The sequence below is a fragment of the Salmo trutta genome, chromosome 19 (genome assembly GCF_901001165.1).
Source record: "Salmo trutta chromosome 19, fSalTru1.1, whole genome shotgun sequence".
Taxonomy (NCBI): Eukaryota; Metazoa; Chordata; class Actinopteri; order Salmoniformes; family Salmonidae; genus Salmo; species Salmo trutta.
The window spans coordinates 26,612,544-26,625,876 of record NC_042975.1 but is presented as its reverse complement, the minus strand read 5'-3'; the positions used below and the strand labels follow the sequence as shown (position 1 = coordinate 26,625,876).

At 41.5% G+C, this 13,333-nt stretch overlaps 1 protein-coding gene across 1 annotated transcript; it reads right to left on the bottom strand.

Moving 5' to 3' along the window:
• Positions 1–1,041: 1,041 nt before the first annotated feature.
• On the bottom strand, positions 1,042–13,333 carry lrwd1 (leucine-rich repeats and WD repeat domain containing 1). The gene is made up of 16 exons (XM_029700275.1): positions 13,246–13,333; positions 12,690–12,776; positions 12,186–12,420; positions 11,815–11,934; positions 11,484–11,630; positions 11,241–11,336; positions 10,625–11,005; positions 10,306–10,438; positions 9,296–9,402; positions 8,919–9,129; positions 7,346–7,418; positions 7,014–7,154; positions 6,803–6,903; positions 6,345–6,518; positions 5,959–6,068; positions 1,042–1,910 (listed from the first exon to the last, which is right to left on the bottom strand). Exons 2-16 carry the CDS (start codon positions 12,767–12,769, stop codon positions 1,758–1,760), a joined length of 2,262 nt encoding a protein of 753 aa, XP_029556135.1. The 5' UTR covers positions 12,770–12,776; positions 13,246–13,333; the 3' UTR covers positions 1,042–1,757.

The window sequence follows — 13,333 nt, the reverse complement described above, 5'->3', positions numbered from 1 at the left end:
CAGTCTGCAACAGTGTTTGTCAGAAGACGTGTTGGTTTAACCAATCGCAGAGATGAGAGGCGGGAATAGGGCATTTCCACTCCCACAATTTACTGGTAACGTTACTGAAGGAGCAGGAAGAGCACACAATGTTCTTTTCCATGTCAAAGGATGTTTATAAAACAGGTTTATATATATATATATATATACACACAGAATTTATTTGGCATAGTCCAATCACATGTAAAGAATTATGCAACAAATTAAGTTGACCAGTTGAGCAAAATAAAGAAAAATAAAATAAGAGCCTCTACTTCCTGTTTCTCTCCATGTAATTAGTGTACCATGATGATATACATTGAATGAGGTCAATATGTTAAGCACATTTCACCACAAGGGGAAATGTGCTTAAAAGAAATTGCTCATGCACCAGTGAACACATTTAGGTTTCACCCTAGAATAGATACACTTAAATTACAAAAGTGTTGGCCTATGTATGTATACCAAGAATGGAGTTACAAGTGGGAAGGTGGTATTTACCACATACAAATAGGAAACATTTAATTGACGGTCCTCCAACTGGTAGTTACTTGTGGGAAACTCATCTGTCATCTCTGAGCTCCGACTTCTCCCACATGCTGAACTCTGATGTCACATATTAAGGAAAATACCTCATAACAGCATTTCTGGCAGTTAAATGCAATAAAACATGTATAAAAAGCAATCTATTCATGTTCTTTTTGAAAACTATAATTTATTTGCGAGCACAATAGCTGTACTTTTAGTTTATAGTTGCCTCAGCTTGCTTTTTTTTGTTTTTTTACCATTTCTCAACGAGTTCCAAGCATGTGAATGCATCCAATTTCCCAACCGGCAATTACCACCTTCCCACTTGGTTATCAACGCAGCATTATGCTGGTTTTCACAGGCAGCTCAATTCTCATCTTGTGCCAAATTATTAGCAAAATATCTGATCTTATTGGTAAAAACTCCAATTAGTGGCAAAAGATAAGAATTGGGCTGCCTGTATAGCCGCAGCCGTATACAAAACACACTACACAATTGAAATTTAGGACATCAATCCCATTTAATGTGGCAGATGTTCTTAATGTAACTCATATCCACAAACACTCAAAAAGGCCGTAATAATCTGCATGTACAATCATGCATTGTGGTTGAAACAGTTCAAACACCCATTTGCTTTTTTCATTTTGATCATACGTTTCCATGTCAGTGGATAAACTGATATTGTATGTATAATTTGGGTATTTTTTTATTTTTTTTACAGAAAACAAAACTCACAGACATATAATCTAACTGAATAGTAAAAGTACAATTAGTAGTTATACTTTTTTTTTTTTTTTAAAGGTAAAAAATGCAAATACATCCAATTTCAGTATATGTATATTCTTATTAATCTTCAGTACAATTAATATATTGTTCTTTATCTTGCCATGTGCCTATCTCTGCATCAAAATAGACTACATCTAATAGATGCTGGCGAGGAGGGGAGTTAAAATTAGGGCTGGTACGTTTAAGCAGAGTGGTAAGATGAGAAGTCAATAGTAGAGAGTGAAGTCAAACAAAAATCAGAAAGGGGCCAAGTCCAAGCCAAAGCCAATTCCCAATAGCATTGAATAGCTTCCTTTCCTTACTGAACATCACTGCCTTGAAAGGACAGTTTTGATAGGTTGAAGTGATACTAGTAAAACCTACCCAGTATTTACACCTATCAGTGAACGTAAGAAAATTAACCCGGGAGAAGTTATGTTTGGTCCTCAGGAAGACTCCGTTCTTATCCACACCACTGCCATGTTCTTGTCGCTGAGGGCCACCAGGTATCTGAGCTCAGGGTCCATGGCCACACTGTTGATAGCGGGACCTTCCACTGGGCTCTGTCCTTTCCTCACAGGTAACGGCCATGCCAGGATCTGCAAAGCCCCAAACGGCTCATTAGTAGGTAGTCTAATTACATGGAAAACAACACCCAGAATATCATTTCAGTAAGAAATTATGACTTAAGACTGACTGGTTGTAGACTAGTGGGAAAGATGAAGGGTGCCATAGCAGAGCCTGTCAATTGCCCACCATGAGTGGCTCAGGGTTTCCATTAGGAAAATATGGCACCGGACATTTGCCCGGCAGCATTTTAAATTTACCAGACATTTGTGAAATTTACCGGACCCATATGCATTGGGTGTGTAACCTGATTAGGGCATCCACCCATGGTTTTCAGAATGACAGAAATCACATTTAGATTATGGCAGGGTTTCTCAAACGCCGTCCTCAGGACCCCAAGAGGTGCACATTTTGGTTTTTGCCCTAGCACTACACAGCCGATTCAAATAATCAACTAATCATCAAGCTTTGATCATTTGAATAAGCTGTGGTAGTGTTAGGACAAACACCAAAACGTGCACCCCTTGGGGTCCCGAGTGCCGAGTTTGGGAAAGGCTGGATTATTGTAATCCTTATTAACAGAACACGCAAGTCGAGGATGCAACGATGTTCTTCTTAACAAATTCTGAGGTGCACTTTGAAGATGTTAGAATAACTGTGCACATTTACTTTTCCTCAGCCAACAAGACAAGTAACAGACAGCAAAATCACTAGCCTAAGTAAATCTACTATCCCCCATAGTAGAAAAGTTTACCTATTCTATTGGTCAGCTTGTCAAGAAAGAAAAAGCCAGTTCCAAAATGGAATTCTGAGACAGTTGTGGGACGATAGATCCCAAATTCATACAACCAGTTGACCTAGGCTACATAAAACAAACGTTAAAAAGCAATGGGTCTAATGGAACAGATCAGAACATTGAGCTTAAAATGTTGATTAACTATTATTTCTTCACATTATAATAGCAGCAACAAGGCAGTAGGTTATGCACAATTTTCTGTTCCATAACGCAATTCGCGGGAAAATAACGTTGTTAAAACGGCACAGCACATTCCAGTGGTTTCATGTGACAAGAAGAAAATATCCATTAGAAATTTAGAAAGAGGGAAGATCTAATATGCAACAACGACCATGGGTTGCTAATATGACTAAGATTGTGCCTTTGGCACAAGATGCCTCATGTAAAATGTACTGTGTCCGTAAAATGTATATAGGTTCAGAACTTTTGTAAAACAGCACGGTTAAAAATATATGGCAAATAGAAATCAAACTCATCAGAAATAGATGAGGTTGAGGGTAGAGGAAGGACAGGACTAAAAACAAACAAAATATAACTATTGTAAAAATAGATTGTGTCCGTAAAATGTATATAGTATGTATAAGCTGGAAGTAGAAGCCGAAGTGTTGTTGTTCATTAGTTTATTCCAATTATGGGAGGGGTGGTAGGGTTAGTGGGAAAATAATAAAAGGATAAAAAAATTTTTTTAAAGATATGTATATATACAGTACCAATCAAAAGTTTGGACACACCTACTCATTCAAGGGCTTTTCTTTATTTTTACTATTTTCTACATTGTAGAATAACAGTGAAGACATCAAAACTATGAAATAACACATGGAATCATGTATTAACCAAAAAAGTGTTAAATAAACATATATTTGAGATTTGAGATTCTTCAAAGTAGCCACCCTTCGCCTTGATGATAGTTTTGCACACTCTTGGCATTCTCTCAACCAGTTTCATGAGAATCACCTGGAATGCATTTCAATTAACACACCTGCCTTGTTAAAAGTTATTTTGTGGAATTTCTTTCCTTCTTAATGCATTTGAGCCAATCAGTTTTGTTGTGACATGGTAGGGGGGTATATAGAAGATAGCCCTATTTGGTAAAAGACCAAGTCCATATTATAGCAATAATAGCTTTGAAAGTTTCTTAAAGTGCAGTCGCAAAAACCATCAAGCGCTATGATGAAACTGTCTCTCATGATGACCGCCACAGGAAAGGAAGACCCAGAGTTACCTCTGCTGTGAGGTATGAATGTGAGAATAAGTTCATTAGAGTTAACTGCACCTCAGATTGCATCCCAAATAAATGCTTCACAGAGTTCAAGTAACAGACATCTCAACATTAACTGTTCAGAGAAGACTGCATGAATCAGACCTTCATGGTCAAATTGCTGCAAAGAAACCACTACTAAAGGACACCAATAAGAAGAGACTTGCTTGGGCCAAGAAACACGAGCAATGGAGAGACCGGTGGAAATCTGTCCTTTGGTCCAAATGTGAGATTTTTGGTTCTAACTGCCGTGTCTTTGTGAGACGCAGAGTAGGTGAACGGATGATCTCCACATATGTGCTTCCCACTGTGACGCATGGAGGAAGAGGTGTGATGGTGCTTCGCTGGTGACACTGTCTGTGATTTATTTAGAATTCAAGGCACACTTAACCAGCATGGCTACCACAGCATTCTGCAGCGATACGCCATCCCATTTGGTTTGCGCTTAGTGGGACTATCAATTGTTTTTCAACAGGACAATAACCCAACACACCTCCAGGCTGTGTAAGGGCTATTTGACCAAGGAGAGTGATGGAGTGCTGCATCAAATGACCTGGCCTCCACAATCACCCAACCTCAACAAAATTGAGATGGTTTGGGATGAGTTGGACCACAGAGTGAAGGAAAAGCAGCCAACAAGTGCTCAGCATTTGTAGGAACTCCTTCAAGACTGTTGGAAAAGCATTCCTAATGAAGCTGGTTGAGAGAATGCCAAGAGTGCGCTAAGCTGTCAAGGCAAAGGGTAGCTACTTTTAAACAAATCAAAATATATTTTATATTTGAGATTCTTCAAACTTTTTGGGGTACTACATGATTCCATATGTTATTTCATAATTTTGATGTCTTCACTATTCTTCTACAATGTAGAAAGTAGTACAAATAAAGAAAAACCCTTGAATGAGTAGGTGTCCAAACTTTTAACTGGTACTGTATATACAACAAATATATGGGGGATAGAAAATGATGCAGACAATTACATTGATGGAAGCTACAATCAATTTGCAATATTAAAGCTGATCTACCACCCAAAAAATTCAAATAAATAAAAAGTTTGTGCCTTTGGCTACTGGACAATGAAAGAAAGTTGATAAAACAATTGCCTCCACAGATATGGTCTGATTTTGGCTAGGCTATTTTGAAGCAAGGTAAGACATGCCTCATAATATCTATTGAAAACTTCAGGTTTTAAACAATTAAGTATGTTTTCAAAATGCATATTGCCTCCATCTTATTGCAAGGTGGTGTGTGACGCGCTGATGAAGCCTGCTTTCCGTTGCCTATGCATTTGGTATTTGAGATGCTGTAGCATCAGCTCTCGCACTGACTAAGACCTTTTCTGCTCAAAGGCTCTCTGTATGCTGTATACGGGATAAATAATATACATAACGAATATACTGTACACACGTGACAATTTAATTTCACTAAATTATGCAAATTAACATACAGACCGATAAGCATGACCAGTAAATTTTTTTCCCCATCGACTGGTATTTCCATCAATTAATAGGCTAAAAAGCATTATTATTTCGCAAAGGGATTTTTTCTTCTTCTCCCGGACAATTGACTGGTTAACAGAAACCCTGGAGTGGCTCAATATTTGGTTCAATATGGCTCAAGTTAGATGGTGACCATCTTTCCCATTCATTTAAGATTGAGACATATAGCTGGATCTACATAACAGATGGCTAGGACATGGATAATTACCTTGAGCAACCTGTACCCCCGCACAATGACTCGGTACCGGTACCCCTTGTATATAGCCTCGGTATTGTTATTTTGTGTTACTTTTTACTTTAGTTTATTTAGTAAATATTTTCTTAACTATATCATGAACTGCATTGTTGGTTAAAGGCTTTAAGTAAGCATTTCACGGTAAGGTCTACACCTGTTGTATTCGTCGCAGGTGACAAATAAACATTGATTTGATTAATCTCAACAGTAGACCGCATTTAAGGTCTGAATACTCCAAAATAAAATTTGTCAGAAGTTAACTATAATTGTAATAAGTCGTTTCACTAATAAGTACCTCTGTGGCAGGAATTGCTTTGCCACTCCTAAAGTTGGCCTTGAGGAGGTCTGTTACATGGTATGTCCACAGTCTCCCTCTTTCGTCACCACACACCACGTAGCCTTTACCTGGGAAAGAAAAACATACGCTCTCATTCACATTAAACTGTTTCATAGAAAAATTGTTTTCTCAAAACCATTATTGTATCTTCTTTCTTAGTCAACGGTTGTGGGGGTAATCCCTTCAATTGTGCCTTTATGTCTGTATTAGAATTTTTAGACTGTGGGTTCGATCAATGCCATTGACACAGTATGGTCTTGACTGAAAGAGTTACATGCTGGAACATGCTATGACATGCTGTGTTGTGACATGTTGCCGTGTTGTTGTGACATGCTGTGACTCACTGGGGCAGGTGTTGAGGGACAGGTAGGCGATGTCTGTGCTGGACCACTGCAGCTCTGCCAGGATCACAGCACATACCTCCTTCTTCTTCTTCTTCTTCTTATTATTGGGCAGCTGGGCTCGCGTGTCGTTCCAGCTCCACAGGTAGATCGAGCCCTGCATGTGGCTCTTAGAGGCTGAGAGGGATAGAAAAGATGTGGACAAAGTGAGGAGGAGGAAAGGGAAAAAGGGAAAGGAGACGGAGGGAAACGAGAAGGGGAGGGATGATTTCCAGGGTTAGCGCTTGTAAATGGACAGGCTCATGCTAGATTTATTCGAATTACATCAAACCCAATATCCCCTTCCAGGGATCTATAAAGTTGATTGAATTCCAGTCAAGTCAAATAAAATCTGCCTAAGTCATAAAAGACAATCTAATAACAGGGCCAGTGTCAGATCAAAACAGGAGCAGTTGACTCACCAACGACATCGTTTGTGACGAATCCCAAGCCATCGATAGTGTGGTAGTCATGGTCTTTGTCCTTCTCATACACAGGGAATGTGATCTCCATCTCCTCAGACCTGTAGAGGGAAAAGAAGACAGTGAGTTGACGCTCAGGCAGCAGTCCAACTTTCAATGTCTCTCCACGCAGGCACACACAGACAAAGACAAACAAACTACGGATCCTGACCTTTTCTTGGGGTCTTTGTTGTGCTGGATGTTGTAGCTGTGCAGCCCCTCCTCACAGGCAGCGATGAGGTGTGTGTCTGGGGTGGCAGGGGGTAGGCAGAAGTGCAGGGGTGTGGAGGTGGTCTCCAACACCAACAGCTGACTGTTGGGCCATAAAATGTGTTAACACCAGGGCAGAGACATCAGACATCAAATACTCTGAGCATAATGACACAGACAAGTGTCCACTTCGTTACCATTGTGATACATTTCGACTCAATACTTGCGAACCAAATTCATTTGCCCACAATATCAACAAAAAACTGATATAAAGCACCGTCAGAGTGAACTCACGTGACTTTGAAATTGTACTTGCTGTCCACTCCACCAATGTCCCACATTAATATCTTTTTATCGTACGACCCAGCTGGAGGAAAAAAATAGAAAGTTTGAACGAGGGAGCATACAACCTACAACCATGATGTTATGCTCCAACCAACTAAGCTTATGAGACAACAAATTAAAATACACTGAACAAAAATATAAACAACATGTAAAGTGTTGGTCCCATGTTCCATGAGCTGAAATAAAAGATCCCAGAAAAGTTCAATATGCACAAAAAGCGTATTTCTCTCAGATTTGTTTACATCCCTGTTGCGAAGCATTTCTCCTTTGCCAAATTAATCCAGCCACCTGACAGGTGTGGCATGTCAAGAAGCATATTAAACCGCATGGTCATTTCACAGGTGCACCTTGTGCTGGGGACAATAAAAGGCCATTCTAACATGTGCAGTTTTGTCACAACACAATGCCACAGATGTCTCAAGTTTGAGGGAGCGTGCAATTGGCATGCTGACTGCTGGAATATCCACCACAGCTGTTAACAGAGAATTGAATGTTCATTACTTTACCATAAGCCGCCACCAACTATGTTTCATAGATTTTGGCAGTACGTCCAATCGGCCTCACAACCGCAGACCACGTGTAACCACGCCAGCCCAGGACCTCCACATCCGGTTACTTCAACTGTGGGATTGTCTGAGACCACCCAGAAACTGTCTCAGGGAAGCTCATCTACATGCTAGTCATCCTCACCAGGGTCTCGACCTGACTGCAGTTTCGCTTCAAAACAGACTTCAGTGGGCAAATGCTGACTTTCAATTGCCACTGGCACACTGGAGAAGTGTGCTCTTCACGGATTAATCCTGGTTTCAACTGTACCGAACAGACGGCAGACAGTGTATGGCACTGTGCTGTTTGCTGATGTCAACGTTGTGAACAGAGTGGGGTTATGATCCAGGCAGGCATAAGCTACGAACAACGAACACAATTGAATTTTATCGATCCTGAGGCCCATTAACGTGCCATTAATCCGCTGCTATCAGCTAATGTTTCAGCATGATAATGCACGCCCCATGTCACAAGGATCTGTACACAATTCCTGGAAGCTGAAAATTTCCAGGTTCTTCCATGGACTGCATACTCACCAGACATGTCACCCATTGCAAATGTTTGGGATGCTCTGGATCGATGAGTACAACAGCGTGTTCCAGTTCCCGCCAATGTCCAGCATCTTCGCACAGCCATTGAAGAGGAATGGGACAACATTCCACAGGACACAATCAACAGCCTGATCAACTCTATGTGAAGGAGATGTGTCACACTGCATGAGGAAAATGGTGGTCACACCAGATACTGACTGGTTTTCTGATCCACGCTCCTACCTTTTTTTTTTAAGGTATCTGTGATCAACAGATGCAAATCTGTATTCCCAGTCATGTGACATCAAAGATTATTGCCTAATGAATTTATTTCAATTGACTGATTTCCTTATATGAACTGTAACTCAATCATATCTTTGAAATTGTTGAATGTTGAGTTTATATTTTTGATCTGTGTAGAAGATAAACAGGAAGTGGCCACTCACTGAAGAGCAAGTTGCCCTGGCGGGGACTGAAGCAGAGGATGGAGAGGGCTTTGCGGCTGGCTCTGAACTCTCCATACGCCATGTTGGCTCTGGGGTGAAGCAGTTTCACCAAGCCTCGCTTCCCCCCCGCCGCCAAGATACTGCAGGGCCGCATGGCAACGTTGCCCTTCCGTGACATCAGCACAGTTGACCATGCCAGAGAGAAGAAGTCCTGAGGGGTGGAATCATCAATTAACATTTTAATCCCAATTAATTCACCATTTATTTTGTTTTCTAACATGGAATGTGCATGATAAACAAGAACACGGTATGATGTTTTCTACCAAGCTAAATGGCCCTATCAGGAAAAATGGTACATGCGCAGAAGCAGTACTGACCTCACCAGGGACCTTATACTTCTTCATAACCAGTCCCGTCTCACAGTCGATCAGGCACACAGACTCTCCTCCACACGTTGCCACAATACGAGTCGCACCATTCACATCTACAACATGACAGGGAGAAGAACACAGGGTTTGCTAGAGCAGATTATTTTTAACACCGTTTCTGTGGAGCTTATCATGATTGCATGTTATTCCAATTTATACTCTCAATTTGCTTATAATCACCCCCCTCCAAAACACATTCAGACAGTCATGAAGAGGGCACGACAATGCCTATTCCCCCTCAGGAGACTGAAAGGATTTCGCATGGGTCCTCAGATCCTCAAAAGGTTCTACAGCTGCACCATCGAGAGCATCCTGACTTGTTGCATCACTGCCTGGTATGGCAACTGCTTGGCCTCCAACCACAAGGCACTACAGAGGGTAGTGCGTACGGCCCAGTACATCACTGGGGCCAAGCTTCCTGCCTTCCAGGACCTCTATACCAGGCGGTGTCAGAAGAAGGCCCTAAAAATTGTCAGACTCCAGCCACCGTAGTCATAGACTGTTCTCTCTGCTACCACACAGGAAGCGGTACCAGAGCGCCAAGTCTAGGTCCAAAAGGTTTCTTAACAGCTTCTACCCCCAAGCCATAAGACTCCTGAACTGCTAATCAAATGGCTACCCAGACGATTTGGCTAGTCACTTTAATAACTCCACCTACATGTACATATTATTACCTAAATTACCTCAACTACCCGGTGCCCCCACACATTGACTCTGTACCGGTACCCCCTGTATATAGCCTCGCTTGTTATTTTACTGCTGCTGTTTAATTATTTGTTACTTTTATTTTCTATTTTTTAACTTATCCATTTTTCACTTCACACTTTTTTTCCCTTAACTTCTTAAAGCACTGTTGGTTAAGGGCTTGTAAATAAGCGTTTCACTGTAAGGTTGTATTCGGCGCATGTGAAAAATACAATTTGATTTGAGACCCCATTGAAGGACAGGACAGTACTCACCTCCATAGTAGTCTTGCAGGGGCTGGAAGGAACAGGCCCAAAGCTGGGTGCTAAAGTCATCAGGGCTGTCCTGTTTACTGTGACACTGCAGGACGTGAAGGGGCTGTAGACTCACTGGCTCCTGTGATGAATGCTAGGGGAGATGGAGGAGAGGATAAGGGGGGTAGAGTGGACAGGGTGGGGGATGTATTAATGTGTGAGTTCCTGTGTTAATCAATGAGAAGCTAATGGCCACATGATGAGCAACCATCAAGTCTCCAGCTAAGCGTAGTACTAGTATGTGCTATACCAAAAACAAACCAAGACTAGAAAATCATACCTGAGACTTGGTGCAGATTACTTTCCCAGGCGTCTCGTTGACCTCTGTGGACCAATGTTGCCTGGCTGACTTGCGAGTCTGTTTGGCCAGTGGCATGTCTTCTTTGGACTGATGTTGCTTCTCTCTCAGGGCGTTCCTGGGGATCACCAGGAGTTTGGACTGGTCCCTAGTGGGGGTGGCTGGGATCTGTGCTGCCTTATGGGTCCTTGGCATGGTGCTGATGTGCCGCTCTGCCTTATGAGGGATGCTTTGCAGACGGATTGACCGGCGTGGGCTGTCCTCGGCTTGAACACTCGCTCTGGCTATTTTCTGAGGGTGTAGGGTTACATCGCATTCGACAGCCGAGGCGGAACGCTTCCTCTTGGCTGGGAAAGGAAAACTCTGAAAACATGGGGAAAATCTATCTTATCATAAAGGAAAGGTACACAATTAATCTAAAAGTTTTGTAAAAGATTTGTCCATAAACTTGATCTATTTACCATCTATTACAAATATGTATGATCCAAACACAGCATTTGGAACATGACCTGCTTAAATAATAACAACCCTTTGAACATAAACTATATAAAAATAATTCAGAGCAGGATGCTTATAGTAATGAGTATTGAATCCTTACACAGTTCTCCTTTGTATCAGCAGGCTCCTCTGTATCTCTGTACTCTTCATTTGGCTCAGTCAAAGAGCGAAGGTGTTCTTTAGCTATCATCTCCACCTAGAAGCCAGTGATAGAATGTCAGAAACCAATGAGACAATGTCAGAAACCAGTGAGAGAATATACATGGCTCCAGTTGTACCCCGATAAAATCAAATCATTGTCCTTATAAGGAAAAGAGAAATGTAATAAGCAGTTAAAACCTACCCTCCATTTTATGTAGTCAGTCAGAGAGCTGGGGCCATATTTCACCTTGTGACGCACCGCATTGACAAAATCCCTCTCCACAATGGCTAGTTTCTCTGCTGTTCGGTGGTCAGGGAGTGAAAAGCTGGTCTCCCACAGCGCTAACACCTAGAAACCAAAGAATTCAACAGAATTGGTCACTACTTTGTAGCAAATTATGCATAACAGTGCTTGTTTGATGAAAGACACAAACCGTTATTAGGTAATTTCTATTTTTATCAGTTAGTTTCTAAGAGAATAGCAGGTAAATGGCAAACTATAATAAAGTTAATTTGAATACAGTGCCTCATACCCTCTTCCTGAGGTCCTCACTGTTGACATGGCGTATGTGGTTGGCTGTAGTGCTGATATCCTTCCCATTGTAAAACCTCAACTTGGGCAGGAGGATCATCAGCTTGTAGTTGTCATTGACCTGCGAGACACAAGCATTAGCAATGCGTTCCAATGGGCAGTCATTGTTAGTAAAATGGAGATATATGAGAATGACTGACAAATAGCGTACTGAAAAGGTGACAGAAATGAAAGAATTGGTAAACCAGAGGGTAAACAAAGAAAGAGCTTGAGAGTTACAACTCTATGAGAGAAAAACATCATACAATAACAATGAGAGCAGTGACTGAAGGCAGAATTAATGGAGAAACAAACAGAGCAGTGGATCCTCACAGTGATGTAGAGGTTGTCCTCCATCCTCAGATCCTCCAGGGTGGTCAGTGTGTCCAGAGTGGTGACATCTTCCATCTCATTGTTGGTCAGGTCCAGAGAGCGTAGGGAGGGCAGGAAGAGCCCAGAGGGCATCTCCTGAAGTTTGTTCCCAGACAGGTCCAACTGTTCCAGACAGTGAAGGCGAGAAAGCAGGGGGACAGGCAGGTCACTGCTCTTCAGACCGAGCTTGGAGAGACTTTATGGGGAAGCACTGGGTCAGTACTAGCAACACCAGATAAAATGGTAAAATAGACATGCTTGGCCTAAATAACAATTTCTCTAACAAGGTATTCAAGTAGTTCTGCTCTTCCTCAAAAACTGTTCCCATAGGATTGAGACAAAATACATATCCATTAAAACAGACTTAACATGGTCTTCAGACATACATTATGCTGTGACAAAGCCATTCTCCACTCCTAGTTTGATAACATTCCCAAGTCTACAGAGGAACCAGCCTTTACTTACTTTAGTGCCTTTACTTGTTCCAGATTGGTGTTTTTTGGAGTGCATTTCTCCAGCAGTAGTTTCTCTGTTATTTTCGCCATGTCTAGTCTGTACAAGTAAAGAGTAAAAGTAAGCAGTGTTCAGCTAGTTTGGTCATATATACAGTCTGTATGGTCGCAGACAGCTAGGGGCGTGACTATCATCTGCAGTAGGTGATCGAAACCCCACGATGAGTAGAACGATAATGTGGAAGTTCGAGCAACAGAGATTTGCATCACTGTTTGACGTCTGTACTTTGCAAAGACAATTAGGTGTGACAAAATTGACAAAGGTCGCACATCCATTAACTGTTGATTAAGTGTTTCCTTTGTTACAACTAACTCGTATGAAACTGGTCACAATACTATCGTAAACGATAGCTGACAGTACTTACGCTCATGCTACGTTGCCACTCAAGCTCATTGATATTCAAATAATGTCAGGAATTGCGGTTATAACTATAATTATGCTTTAATTATGACTAAAGCAGTTAATTCAACTAGATTACTTATATTTAGTAGTATTAAACTATACGTACCAGAGCACAGTAGAACCTCTGTAACTTTCCCGCGAAATAATTGACAAGGCATTCGGCAACTTTCCATCCGGTAAGAGCCAGAGAGCCG

Bases quoted from the DNA above. Each gene is read 5' to 3' on its own strand.
- lrwd1 (XM_029700275.1), bottom strand. From the start codon at position 12,769: ATGGCGAAAATAACAGAGAAACTACTGCTGGAGAAATGCACTCCAAAA. The intron at 11,935-12,185 runs GTGAGGATCCAC...TGTGTCTCGCAG, and splicing joins AGGACAACCTCTACATCACT to GTCAATGACAACTACAAGCT. The intron at 9,130-9,295 runs GTCAGTACTGCT...TCCACCCCTCAG, and splicing joins AGTATAAGGTCCCTGGTGAG to GACTTCTTCTCTCTGGCATG.